The following is a 19331-nucleotide window of genomic DNA, read 5'->3' on the forward strand; positions in this document are numbered from 1 at the left end:
CTAGCTGCCCCTTTCAGTTCACTTTTATCAAGAGGATATTTATTGAAGAGATACATCAAGAACAGCAGTGGTACATTCTCTCCTATACCACTCTAGCTCCTGGAAATAATGAACTCAAACTTAATTCTATAAAGCTTTAAAAAATTAAAAATTGGGGCAGCTAGGTGGCACAGTGGATAAAGCACCGGCCCTGGATTCAGAAGGACCTGAGTTCAAATCTGTGAGGGAAAAATTCATCCTCTTCTCAATAATTCTCAGGAACTCAGCAGTGAGGTGACAAAGGCTTTATTTTCTTCTCATGAGAAGGAGGCACCCTAGTGTGCAGCTAGTGGGTGCCCCCGAAAGGGGGCTCGAAGGCCTTGTTTTATACCCTAGTCCCTAACGAGAGTGGACCTTCCCCTTTTTCATCACTAGTCGGGGTTACAATCTACGAGGAAAAACTAGCTAATCGGAACGCAGTATTCCCCACTCCTCTTCCTTGTATGGGCATAACTCAGGAGTGGACCTTATACTTCCTTATATGGACAGAACTCTGGAGAGGACCTAATTGAGACCAAGGCTCCTTGCACCATGTGACCTTGCTAACCTGAGGGGAAGGAGGGGATCTGAGACCTTTGTCCTACAAACAGGTCAGGGGAGTATGACTGACTGTTATATCCACGTTGAGAGGAGACAACTACCCATTTCTCACAAAATCTGACCTCAGACAATGGGCAAGTCACTTAACCATTGCCCCACCAAAACCCCCCAAAAAAAACAAAATTAAAAATTATTAAAGCTCTGCCCCACCAAGTTTACTTTCCAAATGCTGCATGGCCACTGCATGAGTTGCTCCTTTGCTTGAAAAAACCAGTATCTTAGGTTTTATTCAATACTGGACCAAATCAAGAAGGAAGTTTGGAAACTTCACTCCCAGTGGCCTTGGCTGCTTGTAAACTCCAACACTGTACTTCCCTTCTTGGACTCATAGCTTGTTCTCTCTCCCAACCAGGGGACTTAATTAGAGAAGTTCCTCACCTCCTCACTCCAAGGTATCAAGACAGGAAAGAGAACAAGGTCAATTTATTGGAGCCCTTGGTATTCACATTCTGTTCCGATTAGAGACCAACTGAAAGGTTTTTCTCTTACCACCAGGACCAGAAACAGTTACACTTGTGCATGCTCTGATGTTCACACGGGGGATTGCATCAGGCTGAACATACTGTGCAGGATCATAAGGGCATGGCTGTCACTGGCCATTTTCCACATTACGCATGACAATAGAGGAAACAATACTTCTGTACATATTTAAGTATATATAAATTATAGTGTGTTCCCAAAATCTTAGTACAATTTTAAGCTCTATTAATAGCTGTAGTTGCCTTACAACTGCACCAAGACTTTTGGACAGCCTGTAGATGTAGATATATAGATACACACACACATACACACACAATAAACACAAGGTAATTTGGAGGGAGGGACCCCTAGCAGCTGCTGGGTGGGTGGATCAAGAAAAGTTCATGTTGATCCATGGTACTTAAAGGTTTGTTCTAACACTTTGGATTAAAAGTGCCCACAGAAACCTCAATATTACCAGATATGTATATGTGGGGAGACACATCTGCTGTCACTGAATAGGTCTGTGTTTGTGAATGTGTATGTGAATGTATGCAATAACTAGAGCTCACATTTTTTATAGTACATTTAGCTGACATTTCTCTAAAGCTTTAAGATTTGCAAAAAGGAAAAAAAAAAAGATTTGAAAAAGTACAAAGAATGCATCACCTTGCAAAGAATACATGAACTTGTTTGATTATCTAAACCCCTGGTTTTCACAGTGTTGTCTGGAGACTCTGGGGTCCCAGAGACTCTTTCAGGGGGTCCCTGGGGTCAAAACTATTTTATGATAATATTAATATATATATTTTCTAATATGGTAAATATGGATAGAATATAACCCATGTAAACAAATGCTCTTTGGGGGGGAATATTCAATAATTTTAAGAGGTGTAAATGGGTCTTGAGATAAAAAAGTATGAAAATCACTGCTTTTAACAACTCTATGGGGCAGCTAGGTGGTGCAGTGGATAAAGCACCAGCCCTGGATTCAGGAAGGCCTAAGTTCAAATCCAGCCTCAGACACGTGACCTTAACTAGCAGTGTGACCCTGGGCAAGTCACTTAACCCTCATTGCCCTACCAAAAAAAATGCCTAGATTTCTCTCATTTCCTTCTTGACCCTTCCAGATCCATTCCTGAGAACAGGGACCCTGGGCAAGTTCATTTAACCCTCATTGCCCCACCCCCAAAAAATCTAATAATAACAACCTATAAGGAAGGTAAAGGAGTTATTATCCTTGCTTTACAAACAAGGACACTCAGACTTAGGTTAAATGTTTGCCATGATCACAAGGGAAAATGAGTCAGAGGTACAATTTAAACCCAGGTCCGGTCCTAGAACTTTGTCCCTACCCTAAGATGCTTTTCCTTACAATAGTTCTGTGAAGTCTGTAGGTGCAAATGACTATTCTCATTTTACAGATGGTGAAAACTGAGGCTCAGGCAGATGAATTGACTTCCTCAAAAGTACACAGCTGGTAAGATGTCAGAGCCTGGACTTGTACTCAGCTCTTCTAACTCCAAGGCCTTCTACCTTTATACATTTGTGTGTGAGAGAAAATATAGACTAAGTATTTTCATAAGGAAAGGGGAGCATTCACCTACCTATCTACCTGAGGAAAAGGTTCTATAGGTCCCCTCCAGTGGGAGTCTTGTCTGGATTGTTTTCTATTGTCTGACCCAGTCAGGATTAGTGATATAATGATATAATGCTGTCAGCTCAGAGACATAGTGCCACTAAATCTGGACTGGGATGTAGAAGAGGTATGAGGTCTCTGTCTCTTATTCTTAGGAATCTGGGGAGAGGAGAGGAAGAGGAAAAGAAAGAGGAAGAGGAAGAGGAGGAGGAGGAGAATAAGGAGGTGATCTCAGAAAGTCCTATGTAGCTCTAAATCCGTGATCCTGTGAATCCCAGGAGAGTGGCTTTATGAATCCAATGCCTGGAATTCACTTCCTCCTCATTACCTCTCAGGATCCTTGCCTTCTTTCAAGTTTCAGCTCAGCTGCTAACTCTCCTGTGAGACCTTCCTTGATTCTGGACTCTCCACTCGCCCTCCTCCACACACACATACAAACACACCTCTGTTGCTAATGTCTTGTTTTCCTCCAATCTCCTTTCATAATACTTCTGTGTATATCTCTTGTATTCCTCAAGTACAATGGTAGCTCCTGGGGGTAATTTTTAAAAAATGGGTTTTTTTTTGGTGAGGCAATTAGGGTTAAGTGACTTGCCCAGGGTCACACAGCTAGTAAGTGTTAAGTGTCTGAGGCCGGATTTGAACTCGGGTCCTCCTGAATACAGGGCTGGTGCTCTATCCACTGCACCACCTAGCTACCCCAAAATATTTGTCTGTTTATTTTTTGTTTGTTTGTTTTTTGTGGGGCAATGAGGGTTAAGTGACTTGCCCAGGGTCACACAGCTAGTAAGTGTCAAGTGTCTGAGGCCAGATTTGAACTCAGGTCCTCCTGAATACAGGGCCAGTTCGTTATTCACTGCACCACCTAGCTGCCCCTCCTGGGGGTAATTTTAATCCTTGTATCCCCAGTCTAGCACAAGGGCATCTGGCATAGAACAGATACCTTAGTGTTTGTTGAATTAAACTAAGATATGGGAAGATCTGGGATCTTATCCATCTGTTCCACAGGGACCTTCAAACTCCAAACCTCGACCAGGTCAGAGCTGTAGGCAAACCCTAGCCCTGTGACCTCAGGAATTGATTGTAGTCTGGGGCAAAGGCCAGGGCAGTGACCACATTTGTCCCTTCTGGGCTCTAAACTAATAATTCTGACCCTCTGATTCCTCTGAGCCTAAACTCCTCCCTCTGGGGCAGCCAATCCAGAAACATTTATTGAGCATCAATTATGTACAAAGGCTGAAAGGCAGACAGCTGAATAGGATACTGTCCCATCCCTTCATGGAAAAATGACATAGCTCCCTGTGAGTTGATTTTCTGGAAGAAGCAAGAGTTGGGTGGGGCCCTGAAGGACTTTAGGACTTAGAGAGGAGAAGGAAATTATAGGTAGGGAGGAGTATGATCAAAGGAAGGGGGCCTGTATGGGAGACCACAGGGAACAGTCTAAGCTGGGGAATTACGGATGGTAGGTTGGAGAATATATAGAGGTGGCTAGGACTTGAATGCCGAGTAAAAAGCACTCCTTTTGTAATATGAAGACCTAGATTCAAATTCCAGCTCTAAGTGAATTCACCTCTCTAGACCCTGAATTTTCTCATCTATAACATTAGGAGGTTGGGCAAGATGATCTCTGGGGTCCCTTCCAGCTCTAAATCACATTATGATCCTGTGACTTTCTTCTGTGGACAATAGGAGCCATTGAAGCTTCTGGAGCAGGGGAAAAATGTGGTCAGAGTCATAATTTGTACAGCACTTTAAGGATTGTAAGAAGGATCACACATATATCATCTCATTTGATCTTATGACAACCCCCTTGAGTAGGTGCTATTAGGGTCATAGAAACTAAGTGACTTGGCCACAGTCACTCATACAGCGATGAAGGGTCTGAGCAGGATTCAAATCCAGGAGTCTGCTGACTCCAAATCCAGCACTCCTTTTCTATGCACATTGTTATCTTTTGTGGAAGATTTAGAAACAAACACATTGGTCAAGGAGGTCAAGGTGAGAGCCTAAGGATTTCACAACTCTTTCCTTGCTTAGGGCCTGGGGCCTACAAGGTACTGGACCCTGGGCTCTTAGCAAGGGCAAACCAGCAGGAAGATTGAGTCATCACTCTCTGCCAAGTTCAGGCATCCTGGACCTCACCTCACCCTTCTAGGTGAGCCAATCACATGGAACCTCTTCCCTATGTCCTGGGGCCAAACTTGGTGTGGTCAGTGACAAAGCAACTAGGCATGTCCCTGGCCTAACCTCAGTTCTAGACCTAGGTTCCCCAGGACTCCCAAATCCACAACTTCCTGTTGCGCCAAGGTGGGCAGACAAATGTGGGCCCCAAAGAGGCTTATGAGTCAATCCAGTCCCTACCCACTGACCCCTTTTCTAGCAGGTTGAAGACTCAGGCCCTACTTCCCCTTCTCCCCCCCATATCTCCTCATCCTCAGAGGGGCCTCAGATGTAGGACCCTGGGAGTGATCAAAGCTAGGGAATACTATTGCAAATGAGAAACTGGAAGTATGAGGATCTGGGGCTGTGGATTCCTGGAGAGAATGGAAATAGAGAATTTAGAGTGGAGATCAAGTCCCATCCTTTCATTGTACAAGTGGGGAAGATAAGACTCAGAAGAGACGGAATTTGCCTAAGGTCACATAGCAAGTTAATGGCAAAGCTGGCTCTGAAGGGGCCAGGCAAAAATCTTAGAATTTAAAGTGTCAGGAAACTCAGGTCCTCTGTGTGTCTTCTTTAGTGTCTTCCCTTTTCTGGGCTTCAGTTTGTTCTACCCTAAGAAGAGAATTGACTTATGATCTCCAAGATGCCTTCCCACCAATTACCAAGCATTTATTAAGCACCCACTAGGTTCCAGACACTGTGCTAAGTGCTGACAAAACAAAAATAAAAATGAAATGTCTCTATAGTTACTCTATTCTGGCTCCGGGTTTTGAAAGTGCTAGGTTTGTAGGTTGCAGAATTGGACTTCTGGGGAATGAGTTCAGATTCCACCCAGATTGAAACTTGAGGAACTCCCTTAGTCCCTTCCTAAAACCCTAGGGGCCCTCTCTCCAATGCTCTGCTTTCTCTTGGTTAGGAAATAGTCTTCAGCCTCTCCTTCCTCCAAGCCACCTTATGTCTTCCTTACCTCCTTGACATCTCCCAGTTTTCACTTCCCCCTGCACCTCCTGTAAAGATCCTGGAGCCAGAAGCTTCTGAATTCTGCCCCTAAGAATTCAGCTAATCTGTGATCATTTTTTGTTTTGGTTTTTTTTGGTGGGGCAATTGGGGTTAAGTGACTTGCCAGGGTCACACAGCTAGTGTCAAGTGTCTGGAGACTGGATTTGAACTCAGGTACTCTGACTCCAAGGCCAGTGCCTATCACTGTGCCACCTAGCTGCCCCTGTGATCATTCTTGAAGGTCCCTGTCTATCCTAATGCTCTGGAAACCTGAGTGAACCCAAGGAGGTTTAAATGTGATTGGGTCCAAGGTTTGGTTTCTACTGCTTCCACCTTCAAATTCCCCGGGGCAAAAGTGAGAGACAGAAGAGTAGCACTGGCCCTTAGTCATGAGGGGAACAAACCTTGGGTTGAAATGTCTGAGGTTATAGACCATAGAAAGAACCTCAGAGCTTAAGGGTAGCCTTAGAGATCATCTAGACTCTAGCTCCTTAAACTGCGAGTCACGACCCCTTATGGGATCGCCTAATGGAATGTGGGGGTTGGGAAAAATTTGGCAACAATAAAAGGTTATGTATATGTTTCATATACCTATATACCCACGGTGGAGTTTCTCCAACGAAAAGGGGTCACAAGTGGAAAAAGTTTAAGAAGTCTTGAGGAGTTCTTCACCTGGGGTCTGTGAGCTTGGTTAAAAAATCGGTAACTACTTTGATAATTTTTATTTCTTTGCATTTATTTTGTGCTTTTAAAAATGCTGAGGTCACCAGTGGTTTCACCAGACTGCCAAAGGGATCCATAGTACAAAAAAGGTTAAGGACTCCTGGTCAGGTCCAACTGCCTTATGCTAGCTAGGCATAATAAATAACTGAATAAATGGAGGAGAGGAGCACGGATTTGCCTAAGGACACATAGTGAAGGGACCTCTAGTCCAGGACTCTATCACAAGAGTTTCTCCAAGCTTTGCTCCTGAAGACCAATTTAGGACTTGGTTTTCTTATCCCTATTCTCTGGGCACCTTGTGCCTTCTTGACGTCCCCAGGTCTCCCTGGGACCCCTCAGGAAATATCTGATTGACTCAACCCTGAAGGACCCAGCAGGGGCCCCTCCCATGCAGAGCAATCTCCCCTAGAGCTCCCTAAGACCCGGGAGGCCAGTATTACCGGATCCTCTTCTCTCACCTCCCCTTCTCCAGACGATAGGCGAGGAGTTGGGTAAAGAATGGAGGGGGAACGACGAGGACAGAAAGAATTGGGGAGCAGCAACCGACAGGGAGCCCATGGGGGGAGGGGGAAGAGGAGAGCGCCAGGCTAGAGGATAAACTGGGCCCACCCAGTGGGTCAAGCAGTCTTGACCCACTGGGCGGGCCAGGACTAAGAAGGCTAGTCGGAACCTAAAAGTGTATGTATGCCCTTTTGTGACTGGATCACCAGGATGGGGGGTAGGGGACCCGGGGACACCAATTCTGATTGGCCTCGGGCCGCCCGGGCCGTGCCGTGAGAGCGGGCGGGCCCCTTTGTGACGTCACAATCAGCTGTTTGAGCGTTCCAATTTGTGCCGTGAGCCCTGGTGGATCTGCTGCCAATACACCACCCCCCGCCGGGGAGCGCTGGAAGCAAGCTCGCATCCCCGCAACCAGTCAGCCCCGGAGCCGGCCCCAATCATGCTGCTGGACCTCTAAGGAGCCTCCAGCCCCGGGACACTCCGCCACAAAAGGCTCTCTCCCCCTTTTCCCATCGCCTGCTCCCCAGCTCCGGCCGGGCCAGCTCTGCGCTCGCTGTCCCGGGGACGTGGTGCGGCTAGTGGAAGCAGCCCCCAGGTCAGTGCAGTCCGGACTGGGCCCTCTCTCTGCCAGCTCTGAACCGGGATGACCTGTGCGCTCCTCAGCAGTCGTAGCGTAGTGGGGGGCTCGGGGCTATTTTGTGGATGTTCAGGGACTCGCACCCTCTTGGGGACTTGGGGGGGGGGCAGCTCGTAGCTCCGACCCCCGGCTCCCGGGGGACGGCACGGAGATGAGGGCGGGAAGAACCCGGAGGTCTAAGTGGGTGAGGAAGGGGGCCTTACGGCTCTCTGCCGGACCCGCGGCTCCTAGAGGAACCGGGGCTCAGGAGAGGGGAGGACACTCCTGAAGCTACGCAGACGCTACCTGCGGAGGGGACTGAGCGGGTTGGAGGAAGCTCGAAGGCTCCGGGAACGCGGTGTTGGAGGCCTGGGTGCAAACCCTGCCTCTTCCTGAACGCGGCGACCCCAGGGCTGCGGAGGCTGGGCTGGCCCGGGACCGCCGGACCCTTAGTCCCCGCGGGGCTGCCCTCCCTCCCTCGCCTCGAGATCCGGCTTCGCTTCTGGGCCTTTGTCCTCTTGGCTTCGCCGCTTCACCAACCGCAAGAGCTTAGAGTTCCACTGCCCTTGCCCATTGGCTCCCCTGGGGGTTGTCCGCTGCGGTTACGTCATCATATTTGCATATGACATTGAGTCGTCACCAAGGCCAGCTCCTCCCCGCCACCCTCAGCTCCCCCAACTCTGGCTGTCCTCTGCTGACCCGGCTGGGTTGGAGCTGGATAGAGGCCTGACGGGGCGAGCCGGTGGCTGGACCGGAGGGGGACGGGAAGGATGGGGGTGGGGTAGGGTTGGGCTTGGGACCCTGGTATGGAAGTGCCAATTACTAAACCCGAGCATGACATCTGGGTTTAGTGGATCTGGTCCTCTCCCTAGGGCCACCCCAGAAGCAAGTAATAGTGACACGCATTAGACTTTTAAAACTCCCGGAGAAATTGAGACCTTTCAGTGGGACCAGAGAAACACAAACTCAGAGACTCCAGGAGTTGGAAGGTTGATGTTGGTGCTGTTTCCCCATAGCCTACGGAGCTTTGACTTTCACCCCATAGTCAGAGACTTCCCATGGGAATGAGGGAAGTGAGGCATCAGGGGCAGGTAATACAATCCTGGAAGCTCATGACCCTCTGGGGCAACATTGCCTGTCTGTGGTCCAGTTGGAGCTGGTAAGGTTTGTATTACTTTTCTCTGCTGGCCTGTTTCCTTGTCTGCTTTTCTCCTTGCCCTTGAAGAGAAGCTAGGTTGGGTGGGCAGGCAGTTAGTCATCCTTATGGAAGGGTAACTGTGCCTAGCACTTGGCCTGCCCATCCTGCTTGATACAGTATAACAAGCATTGAATTTGGGGTCAGATGACCTAGATTCCAGGACAGGCTGAGCTTGCTGGGCTTTGGGGCAAATTTTTCCTCCCTCTCCAAACCTCAAGTTTCCCCATCTGTAAAATGGGGATAGTAAGACTACCTGCCTCACCTGGTTGACATGGGGAAAGTACCTACAAGGCACTACAGAAATGTGATGATAATCCCCCTTCCTGTCATCAAAACAATTGTTCCTGGAAGAGACCAGGAAAGCAGACAGGCCTAGTTTTCAGAGCTGAGATTCGGGGGTCCCATTCCTTTTTTTTTTCATGGGGTCCCATTCCTCACAGCACCACTGACTCATTGGGAGCCACAGAATCTATTTGGGCACTCTTGAAATGACTAAAGGGATTTGTCCTCCCAAGGGCTATTTGGGGAAATTAAAAAACAAGGAAATTGTTTGGCTAGTAGGAACCCTGCTTGGGTTCTGATGCCCCCCTGGAAGATGGGACTGAGTGGAGTGACCAGATGTGTAGGGCTGCTCAATTCCTGACAGTTCTGGGCAATGCTCAGTTCATGAACCGAATCTGCTTTGATCTCCAAATAGGACAAAACACCCTAGGATGTCAAAGACCACAATGTCCAATCCCTTCCTTTACAAATGAATGGTTTGCTTAAGATAAACACAACTAATGAAGTATCAGAAGCAGAATTGGAACTCAGGTCCCCCTGATTCCAATCCATCATACCATGGAGCCCCTTGGACCTCAGAGCTCCTCTACACTCCTCATCACTCTCCCTGTGGTGCCAAGCCCCACCCCTTTCTTAGGCTGAGCTATCCCCTGTGACTGACCTTTGGAAAGCAAGAGAGATCTGGTACAGGGAATGCAATGATGAAGGAACTCCTTGTACTGATACATATAGAAACTCTGCAGCAACATTTATATAGTCTTCCTTGCCTGGGGAACTGACTGACTTGCTCAGGATCATATAATCAGTGTTCAGAAGCAGAACCTGAGTCCAGGTCCTCTGTCCAGGCTTATCTCACTCCCTTAAGACAGGGCACTGTTCAGACTCTTAGGACAGGGTGGGCAGAAAAGCGAAGTGACTGATGCCCATTCTCCGGTCTGGATTATCTGGGCCAAGACTCTGAAGTGTCCTCAGATCAAATAGATGAGAACATTTTTACTCAGCTCCTGCTCCTGGGGGGATAGGGGGTGTGGGAGGGGGTGGTGGAAGAAGATACTCAGTACTTGGTGGGGAAAGCTGCCTCTCTGGGCCGAGCGCCTCTGCTCCTGAGGATTCCTCTCCGTTTCAAGAAACCTTGCTTAGCTTTTAGTAGAGGGGAAGGGATAATTTCTCCCTGGCTTCCTCCTACTCCACTCCAGGGAGTTTCCCTTTCCTGCCAGTATTGAAGGCTTATTATTACCCTAATTCTACACCTTTCTCAAAATCTGTCCTCATTGGGATTTAGGACATTGCTACCTCATGTCCGGGTCTTGGGGAGCATCCCTGGATGGAGAGAAGGGTCTTCCCTACCCCTAGCTTGGCTATGAGATATGGAGTGGGAGCCAGGACCAGACTGATTTTTAGTTTCCTTGTCCTCAGGTCCTTTCTGGAGTAATTGAAAATTGGGCCTTTTCACTGCTACCTCCCCCACCCCAACTTGTGCACCATGTTTCAGCGCCCTCACCAAGCCTCTTCTTTAGCACCAGCCCCCCCCTCGGAGGAGCCCCCCCTCCCCCAAAGCCTTCATCTGTCCTGAGGATGAGGAAGAAGTGGATGGATGGCTCATTATTGACCTGCCTGGTAAGTGGCTGGAAAAGACCTTGGGTGCCTGGTCCAGCACATTCACAGACCCCAGTCCCAACTCCAGTTAAGAGTCCACACAAGGTCCTCTGGAATCAGAGAGCTGGGAACAGGGGTAGAATTCTGGGTTCTCATATCCCCCATACTGGAGGGGAATGATGGCTAGGAGATATTCCCAAAATTCCCTTTCAAGGCCCCATTGAAAAGTATTCAGGGCGGGGCAGCTAGGTGTCGCAGTGGATAGAGCACCGGCCCTGAAGTCAGGAGGACCTGAGTTCAAATCTGGCCCTCAGACACTTAACACTTACTAGCTGTGTGACCCCTGGGCAAGTCACTTAACCCCAACTGCCTCACCCAAAAAAAAAAAAAAAAAGAAAAGAAAAGTATTCAGGGCTATTGGAGTGGTGGAGGTCCAAGAGAGTGGCTTTTATTATAAGGTGGGGAATACCACTGATCAGCCCAGAGAAGGGGGTGTTGATACTGGGAAGGGGGGACAGGTCTGGGACCTGAGGGACCCTGACAGACTAAGCGGAGGGGGATTGCTGCTGAGGCCAGAAGGGTCCTTTCACGCTCCCTTCCCCCAGGGCAGCAGCTGCTTCTAGAAGGTTTGCTTCTCACTCCAGTCCTAGGAGAACAGGGAGTGGGCCTGGCCCTGGGAAGAGGAGGAAGGAAGAATTAACCAGAGAAGGGTATCCGCTGGGGGGAAAGGATTCCCTAACCCCAGTGGGCTTTGGGTCTGACTAATTATTCCCCTTTCTCTTCCCTACCCACCATGTGTCCCCTGTGTGTGTGGTCCCTGCTCCTGCTGCTGCCCCACTCCCCTCCCCTCAGATAGTTTTGCTGCCCCACCAAGTCCCAAAGCAGCACCCCCTTGCTTGCTGGATGAGAGCTGGTTTGTTACCCCTCCCGCTGTTTTCACTGCAGAGGGGCCTGAGCTGGGGCCCTGCCCACCTGGAGAGCAGCCCCTTGGAGGACCTGCTCATCGAGCACCCCAGTATGTCTGTCTATGTCACTGGCAGTACCATCGTCCTGGAGCCTGGTCCTGACCCCAACCCTGACCCCACCCGGAGCCCACCTCCAACCAGAGCTGGCCACCGGTGAGCCTCAGGGGAAGGGATAGGGAAGGAACAATCTAGTTTGAGATCAGGGTAAGAGGCCGGGGTAAAGACCTAGGGCATAGAGGGGACTGGGTGAGCTGAAGTGATCTGATATATTGCTGGGAAAGGGCCAGTTGGGGTAGGTACAGCCCCCCACCAGAGGGCCTATGGAGGCTAAGCCCCACAGTGGTCCAGAGGTAGAATCATGTCTCAGTGCCACTGCTGCTAGTCCAAGCACCAAAGCAGCTTTCTCTACTGGGCTGGTGTGATGGTTAAAATCATCACTGTCCCTGGGAGATCACAGTGAAAAGGTGGAAGGGGAAGTGTCTAGCTAGGAAGTACTGATGTCCTTTGAGGGTCCCAGATCACTAGGCTAGAACAAAATCCTTTATGAAGTGGGGCTTGGCTGTGCTTGGGAAGGCAGAGAATAACAGATTCCCTGATGATGCGGAAGGACCTTTCAGGTGAGAATGAATAACCTAAGCCAGGAGTTAACTTTATATTTTTTTGGGGGGGGGGGTGACACAGACCATCTTAGCCCATGAAGCCCATAGATTTATTTTTTTAAAATGTTCACAGACCTCAGGTTGAGAACTTCTGGCCCAAACAGGACTCTGGTCCTTGAATGAGCCCAGTTTGAGGGGGGAGGGGAGTGTCCTGAATACTGCAGCCAGAAAGTAGTGCAGTAAGGCTGAAGAATCAATCAGTGAAGGCCATCCTTGGGGGTACTTTGGACAACTCTTCACAGGCAAGGAACTTGCATGTTAGAGAAATCGTGTAGGATGGATTGGGGCAAGGCAAAAATGGAGGTAGGGGAGTTAGGTGGCCAAGAGTCCAAGCAGGAAATGATGAAGCCAGTGTCTAAATTGTCAGTGGAAAGGGACACTGTAAATCAAAGACCTGGAATTAGAGGTCAGGCAGGATGGGGAATTTAGGGGATACTGGGGTTGTGGGCAGTGGAGAATGGGCATCTTCCAAGCCCAGCTCTGAGCCTACCATATGCCTCCTCTCCCCAAGGGAGGTCATGCAATCCCAACGGGATCCAGGCCCCAGGCACCACACAGCCTCGATGCCCCCTCGGACAGCAGTGCTGGAAAAGGCCAGTCAGGCCCGGTGGGTGCAACGGGCCCGCCAGAAGGCTTGACAGACAGAAGCTGAGCCCTAAGGTTGTCCCAGCGGGCAGAACCGTGTTCGAGAGCGCCATCCCCGTCGGTCTAAGCACCAGGGCAGCTTTCTCCACCAGCCGTGCCAGCGTCAGTTCAATTACTGACGCCACTGAGGTCGCCTGTCTGCCCATTCTGGGCTGTTCCACTCTACACTGCTCTCAAATAAACCTCTCACCAGCCTCCCCCACCCTCCCCGCAGACACTTACCCCTCATCCACTTATTCTCACCAGCCTGCTCCTGCCACCTGTTCTGGACCCAAGCGGTGACCCCCACATGCTCCATGGACCTGTTGGCCAAGGCCCTGCTTCCCCAAGGGAGCCCCTACTGAAGGAGAGCCTAGAGGAAGAGAGGTGTTGCTAGCCAACCCTGTGCGGTAAATGGCTCCCTCTGGTCGTTTCCCTGTCCAGAGATGCCAGCCCAAACTTATTCCTCCCATTCCCTACCTCTAAGTCCCGTCTTGTGAATTCTAATCCCCCTTTTCATCTCCCAACCATGAGCCCTCCTCGATCACTAAACACAGACCTCAACTTGGATCCCCTTGTTTCCCTACATCTGACTCCACCTACACACATATACAAAACACTGGTTCCATCACAATTCTGCCCCTCTCTCCCTAACCTCCCTCCTAGGATATCTGTCAGTGAGTGACAGAAGTGTGACTTTTCTCAGGCTCCATGACAAGTCTTGGCAACTAGGCTGCACTGCCCTAAGGCCCAGCTCCTAGTGTCTGTACCCTAGGACAGACTCCTTAGAGCTGTCCCAGGCCTCTGAAGGTAAAGTATGTTGGAGAGGGCTGTGAGATGTGAAATTTGAGAGTGAAATAACGGAGGGATTTAGGGACAGAAAGTCAGAGACAGACTTGAGAAAGATAAAAGAGTCAGATGAAGCAGCTCTGGAAGAGGAAACCCCTGAGCACCAAGCTTAATTTTTACTGTTTGCTAAGAGGGACCCACCACCCTAGGGGATCCAGGAGACCCTGTGGAGCCTGGGCTAGCAGTTTTCTGGTGAGGGGAGGCTTCTCTAGAGACTGGGTTGAGGGAAATGAAAAGGATAACTTCTGACCTCAGTCTGATGGCTCTAAATGACTAGGCTGCCCAATTTACTTCTTGCCTCAACATCAGAGTTCTGTGCTTTGCATCATAAAAGTCTCACCCACCATAGTGCTAGGAGAATCTTCTTTGCTCCAGGATGGACAGATCTCCTAGTGGTTCCAAGCCTTCCTGTGTTGACTATTGTTTAGAACAGGCTGCCCTTTTATTGCCCACCCATTCTGAGATTTCTCACCCCTAGGGAACTGGAGCTATTAGTATCAACCTTTACTGAGGTTCCCTACCTTCTTTTCCACCTGCAGAAACCAGGTAGCTGTTCTTTTCTCCTGAGGTGTGTGGGAGGAGAGAAGGTCCCCAAACCATAGCCAGCCTGGGACTTAAGTAGCTGCCCCTTTTGATGCTGTGGGCTGTGAATTCTGGGCTTAGATACCAGCAACTATCTCCTCACAATGCCCTGAATTGCCCCTGTCAGTTTCTAGGTGTCATTCTTTTTTTCCTGTCTCTTCATCTTGATTTTTCCTAACACGTGAGTCATTCTGCCCACACACCCTTTTTCCCATTACCTGGCCCTTGCTTTACAGCCAGAGTACTACTGGGCCGGCTTCCTGAGTCCAGGTGTCATTAGCTTCATAGCTATGTGGGGAGAGGCCCCCAGCCCTAAGGAGCGGACTAAATTATTTTTTAAAAATTAAAATAAGATAACATTTTAAAAATACTTTCAGCTTGCCTCCGAAGTCAGTGATTAACATTATCCCCTGTCCCATCTAAGGTTCCCTCAACCCTCTTTCAAGAGTCTTTCTCCCCAAACCCCAACTTCAGTCACCTCACACCCAGCTAAGCTGTGGCTTTCCTAACAGCTGACATTTCCACAGTTCCCATCTTCCCTGTTCCAGTGCTGGGGAGTTGGGTTTGGCTCCAAGTAGCTGTTTAATGGGGACTGGAGTGAGGGAAGCCTGGAGGGCAGGAGCCTATCACCCTAAACCTTGCATACTCCCTCTTAATGCCTCCCTCTCCCCTTGAAGGCTCCTTGTAGTCTTTGTACCCCAGGATCAACACAAGCTGATCATAAACCATTTCTACCATCCCACAGACACTGTTGCATCTGAGTGTGGCAATATTTTATGTCTAGATTTTTAAGACCTGACACCACTCTGTCTCCTGTTTGTTCGACTACAGAGCCACCAGATCTTCTCATGCTATATGGACTGTGTATGTGCCTTTCACCCTTAGCATGGTTCAGGGTTTTTCAAACCACAGAACTTGAACAAATTAAGGAACCAGGATTCATGAAGTCCTATGCAACCTAAGCCAGGAAGTCAGAGTCTGCAGTGACAACTGTTTCAGAGATATTGGGGAAATGACCAGTTTGTGAGGAGTATTAGCTAGACATCAGTATAACCAGCACTTCAACAAAATTGTGTGTGTGTGTGTTTGAGTGTGTGTGTGTGTTGAGGGGAGATGCCCATCTTTTTGTTCTAAGGGTTTGTTTTTAAAGAGCAAGCACTGTTCACAAGGGCAGCATCACTCTTTCCCTACTGAGTCTTGAGAGCATGAACCTGCCCCAAGTATCACTTCCTGGCCCCCTGCTCCCCATTTTTGTCCCAAGCGGGCCTCTGTGTGTGTGTGTGTGTGTGTGTGTGTGTGTGTGTTTTTACCTGTGCAGTTGTGACCGGTTTTAAGCATACACGTGCAACCAGGAATCCACCAATCCGCCCCTTAGACAGAGCGCCTCCTCTCCTCTCTCAGAGGGCATCAATGCCCCCAGGTGCTCCAGATCTTGACTGCCTTACTAAATCCACATGGCTTTGAACTAGGGGGCTTAATGCAGACAAACCACCCACTTTCTGATACCTATGACTGTAGCCCTGCCGCCTGGTTCCAAACAAAGCTAACAAGCTGCGTCTCTGTGATATGCTGAGCCCAGATTATAAGAGGAACCTTCCTTAGGATGTTTAAAATGTGTGTTGGTAGACTCAAGGATGCAACCACCTTGACTCTGTCGTGGTGTGTGTGTGTGTGTGTGTGTGTGTGTGTGTGTGTGTGTGTGTAACAGGACTCTTGAGTGTTAGACCGTAATGCTATTCCTCTGTGGGGGAAAAAAATTAATATAAAGGAGAACACAAGAAATAAAAATCTATTTAAAGCATATACTGGAGTTGATTCCCTTTGTTTGGAGTGCGCCAGAGATCCCATGCTTGTGGGGCACTGAGCAGGAAAAGTGACATGTTCTGGGCACACACTGACATACGGTCACATTCCTAGTCCCCTTTTGCTCCGATGGGTAATGATCCCAGGGTATACTGGCATCTTAAGAGGAAGGCCAGTCAGCCCAGTGCTATTCTCCCCCTCCCTAAAAAGCTCATCTCTATTCTGGGCTGCTCTGCTCTAAGTAGTTGAACCTGAGGATCATAGCATCCATAGGCAGAAGGCTTGAATAGGAGGAGATAAGAGCACAGAAATGTGGCGTCATCTTTGAGGAAGAGCTGAGGCACAAGCCTTACTTCTTGGTCAGGGTCTAGAAGGCCTAGCTGGTGGGGGGAGGGGGGGGGAGAAGCCCCAATGGGCCTTCAGATGTGGTTCAGATTACCCCCGGTCAGGATGCTGATTGGGATACTCTCTATGAACACAAATGCCAGAGAGGAAGGACCACAAATGAAAAGGCCTGTTGACCTAATGGGAAAGATGACAGCAAGGCTTCTCTCCCCAAAACTGAAGACTCGGGGAGTAGAACAAAGGAGGAAAGAGAAACCAATGCACAGCCATCTTGGCCTTCAAGGGCTCCTAAGAAGCCTGGATGCAGCTACATCAAGGATCCCGTCCTCAGGCTTCAAATCTCCTTTTACCTCAGCTGGGGAAGATAGGAATAAGGGAAAACAGCTAACATTTTTAGAGTGCCCACTATGTCCCAGGCACTGGAAGACGCATTTTACAACTATAGATCCTTACAACAACCCCAGAAGCTAGGTGCTATTATTATTCCTATTTGACAAAAGAGGAAACTGAGGCAAAAGCAAAATGACTTGCCCAGGATCACAGAGGTAGTGTCTGAGATTAGATTTGAAATCATATCCTCCTGACTCCAGGCCCAGCACTCTATTATCCACTAGGCTACTTAGCTACTCAAAAACACCTAAGGACTTGTGGACAGAATGGCTGATGCTTGGCATCTTCAATGAATAAAGGCCTCCTTCTATACCTACGGTGACAGACTTAGAACTGGAAGGCATCTTCGAGGTCACTTATTCCTGGATTTGTAGGCAGGAGCTGGTTTTGAACCCCAGTTCTCCCTGTTTAACCTTTGGTAAGTCTCACTTCACCTCCCTCGGCCTGTTTCCTTATCTGTAAAATGAGGGAATTCGACTAACTGATCTCTGAGGTTCCTTCCAGTTCTGCATTTCTGATCTCTCATTTTACAGATGAGAAAGCCTTGCCCTCTCCTTAGAGGAGGCTCCACTATTGCTAATAATACCCTTCCATGGTCTAGAACAATGACATTTATTTAGAGCATTTGGAATTCCACATTATACAAATCCTTAGATTCTCTTTATTCACTGGTCCATTTTTCTACAACAAATATGTCTGAAATCATCTATAATAAAATTATTTACAACATTTCCAAAGGAGAGGGATTATTTCTGCCCCCATTACAGCTATTCACAGAATACTTCCACTGCACAAAACATCACCAGCTACCTAAGAATGGCCACTGTGTCTGCTAATTTGCTTAGGAAACAAATGTGAAATCTAGACATTTACAACAGCAGGTTGTCATTTCTTACAAGAGACAACAATTCTTTTTGGAAAACTTCATCTTACCACAACAAACATTTCATCAACCCTGCCGCTCTTGCTGCTCATTAATAAAGAGGCTACATGGTTTGAGAGAGGGGCAGCATTATTAAAATGATTAACTGTACAGAAATCATTGTGTTTGTTTTTAAAAATCACAGCTCAAAATTGCTTTTTGTAAAATTCACACACATTTACAAGTCTCAAGTTGCCTGAAGCGATTTACTTGGATTTCCTTCGTTTGGACTGCATCACGCTGGCCGCGGGCTCTGTGAGGAAGAAAGGAAAGACATGTACAGCTTAGGACAACTACTCCCTGGCTCCATCGTTCTACTATCTTTGGCAAGCTCTACAGTGATAAACCTTCCTCACCGGGAATCCCATAAGAGATAGAGCTGAGCCGCAACGTTGGGTCTCCTCAGGCTCTATCATTATAGTACAATTTTCAGGGCCAAGTACAGGCCAGCCAGCAGAGGAGTGTGTGGCAGGATCAGAAATTCAATTCAATTGAATATTATTCAACAATTAAGCATCTACTAGGTACAAGGCATTGCTTAGGTGTTAGAGACAGAAAGATTCTGAAAAACGGACAGTCTCTACCTTTGTGCAGGTTCCATTCTAATGAGGGTAATATGACATGTATACACGTAAGTATAAAACAAGCAGAATGCAAGATGGGGGCAAAGGGGAGATCTAGATAGACTGCTCCAGGAAAATCTGGAGAGGGTAATATTTCCATTGGCTGGGATGGTGAAGCTAGGGAGCAGAAAGCTCAGAGAAGTTGCTCACTGTTGTGAAGGCAGTGCCTCGCATATGAATTCCACTCATACACACAGACACCCACACACCCCACACCCCAGCAGCACAGACCCTTAGGAGAACTCTCTTCCTGGAGTCCCAGAGCATTTTCTGCTTGGGCAAGTGACCTGCCTATAGATATAGATAGAGCAATAGCTACAGACAGCATTACCATTACCACCTCTACAGAGTTAACTAGCGATGCCTGTTTCCAAACCCTGCAGCAGTCTCAGGCCAGCCCACTCCTCTCAGCTGACTAATGCCTGAAGGGATCCTGCAGTGGGTTCTTTTGTAAAATTCTGAATTTAAACACCAAATAAAACATGGATTGCCATGTACATAGTAGAAACAAACAAAAAGCATTATGCATGAAACTGCAAGTCTCTATTATGTACAGCTTGCTTTTCTTTTCTAAAGATATACTAAGTTCAACATGTTAACTTTCAAAACTGTCCTGTTTGTCTGTGATTCTTTCTGGCCTCTTCTGTGCATTATGACCCTCTTTTCTTTCTTTGCCTCTTGTTACTTTCTTCTTTTTCCTGTGGACTTTCCTAGTTTCCCTTCTACTCTTACCTCCCTAATCTCTAAACTGAAA

At 48.2% G+C, this 19331-nt stretch overlaps 2 protein-coding genes across 2 annotated transcripts in view; one reads left to right on the top strand and one right to left on the bottom strand.

Moving 5' to 3' along the window:
- Positions 1–9208: 9208 nt before the first annotated feature.
- On the top strand, positions 9209–16295 carry TP53INP2 (tumor protein p53 inducible nuclear protein 2). Its single transcript, XM_043980771.1, is given in 5 exon segments — positions 9209–9217; positions 10737–10836; positions 11668–11774; positions 11776–11933; positions 12951–16295. Coding segments are annotated over 5 exon segments (627 nt in total). The 3' UTR covers positions 13204–16295.
- Positions 16296–17635: 1340 nt separating this feature from the next.
- NCOA6 (nuclear receptor coactivator 6) overlaps positions 17636–19331 on the bottom strand; it is a 74849-nt gene continuing 73153 nt past the window's right edge. The window contains exon 16 of the mRNA XM_043982995.1: positions 17636–18207. Within this exon, the coding sequence (XP_043838930.1) occupies positions 18161–18207 (47 nt within the window). The 3' untranslated portion in view covers positions 17636–18160. The remainder of the gene's footprint in view (positions 18208–19331) is intronic.

The sequence above is a fragment of the Dromiciops gliroides genome, chromosome 2 (assembly GCF_019393635.1).
Source record: "Dromiciops gliroides isolate mDroGli1 chromosome 2, mDroGli1.pri, whole genome shotgun sequence".
In the NCBI taxonomy this organism is placed as follows: Eukaryota; Metazoa; Chordata; class Mammalia; order Microbiotheria; family Microbiotheriidae; genus Dromiciops; species Dromiciops gliroides.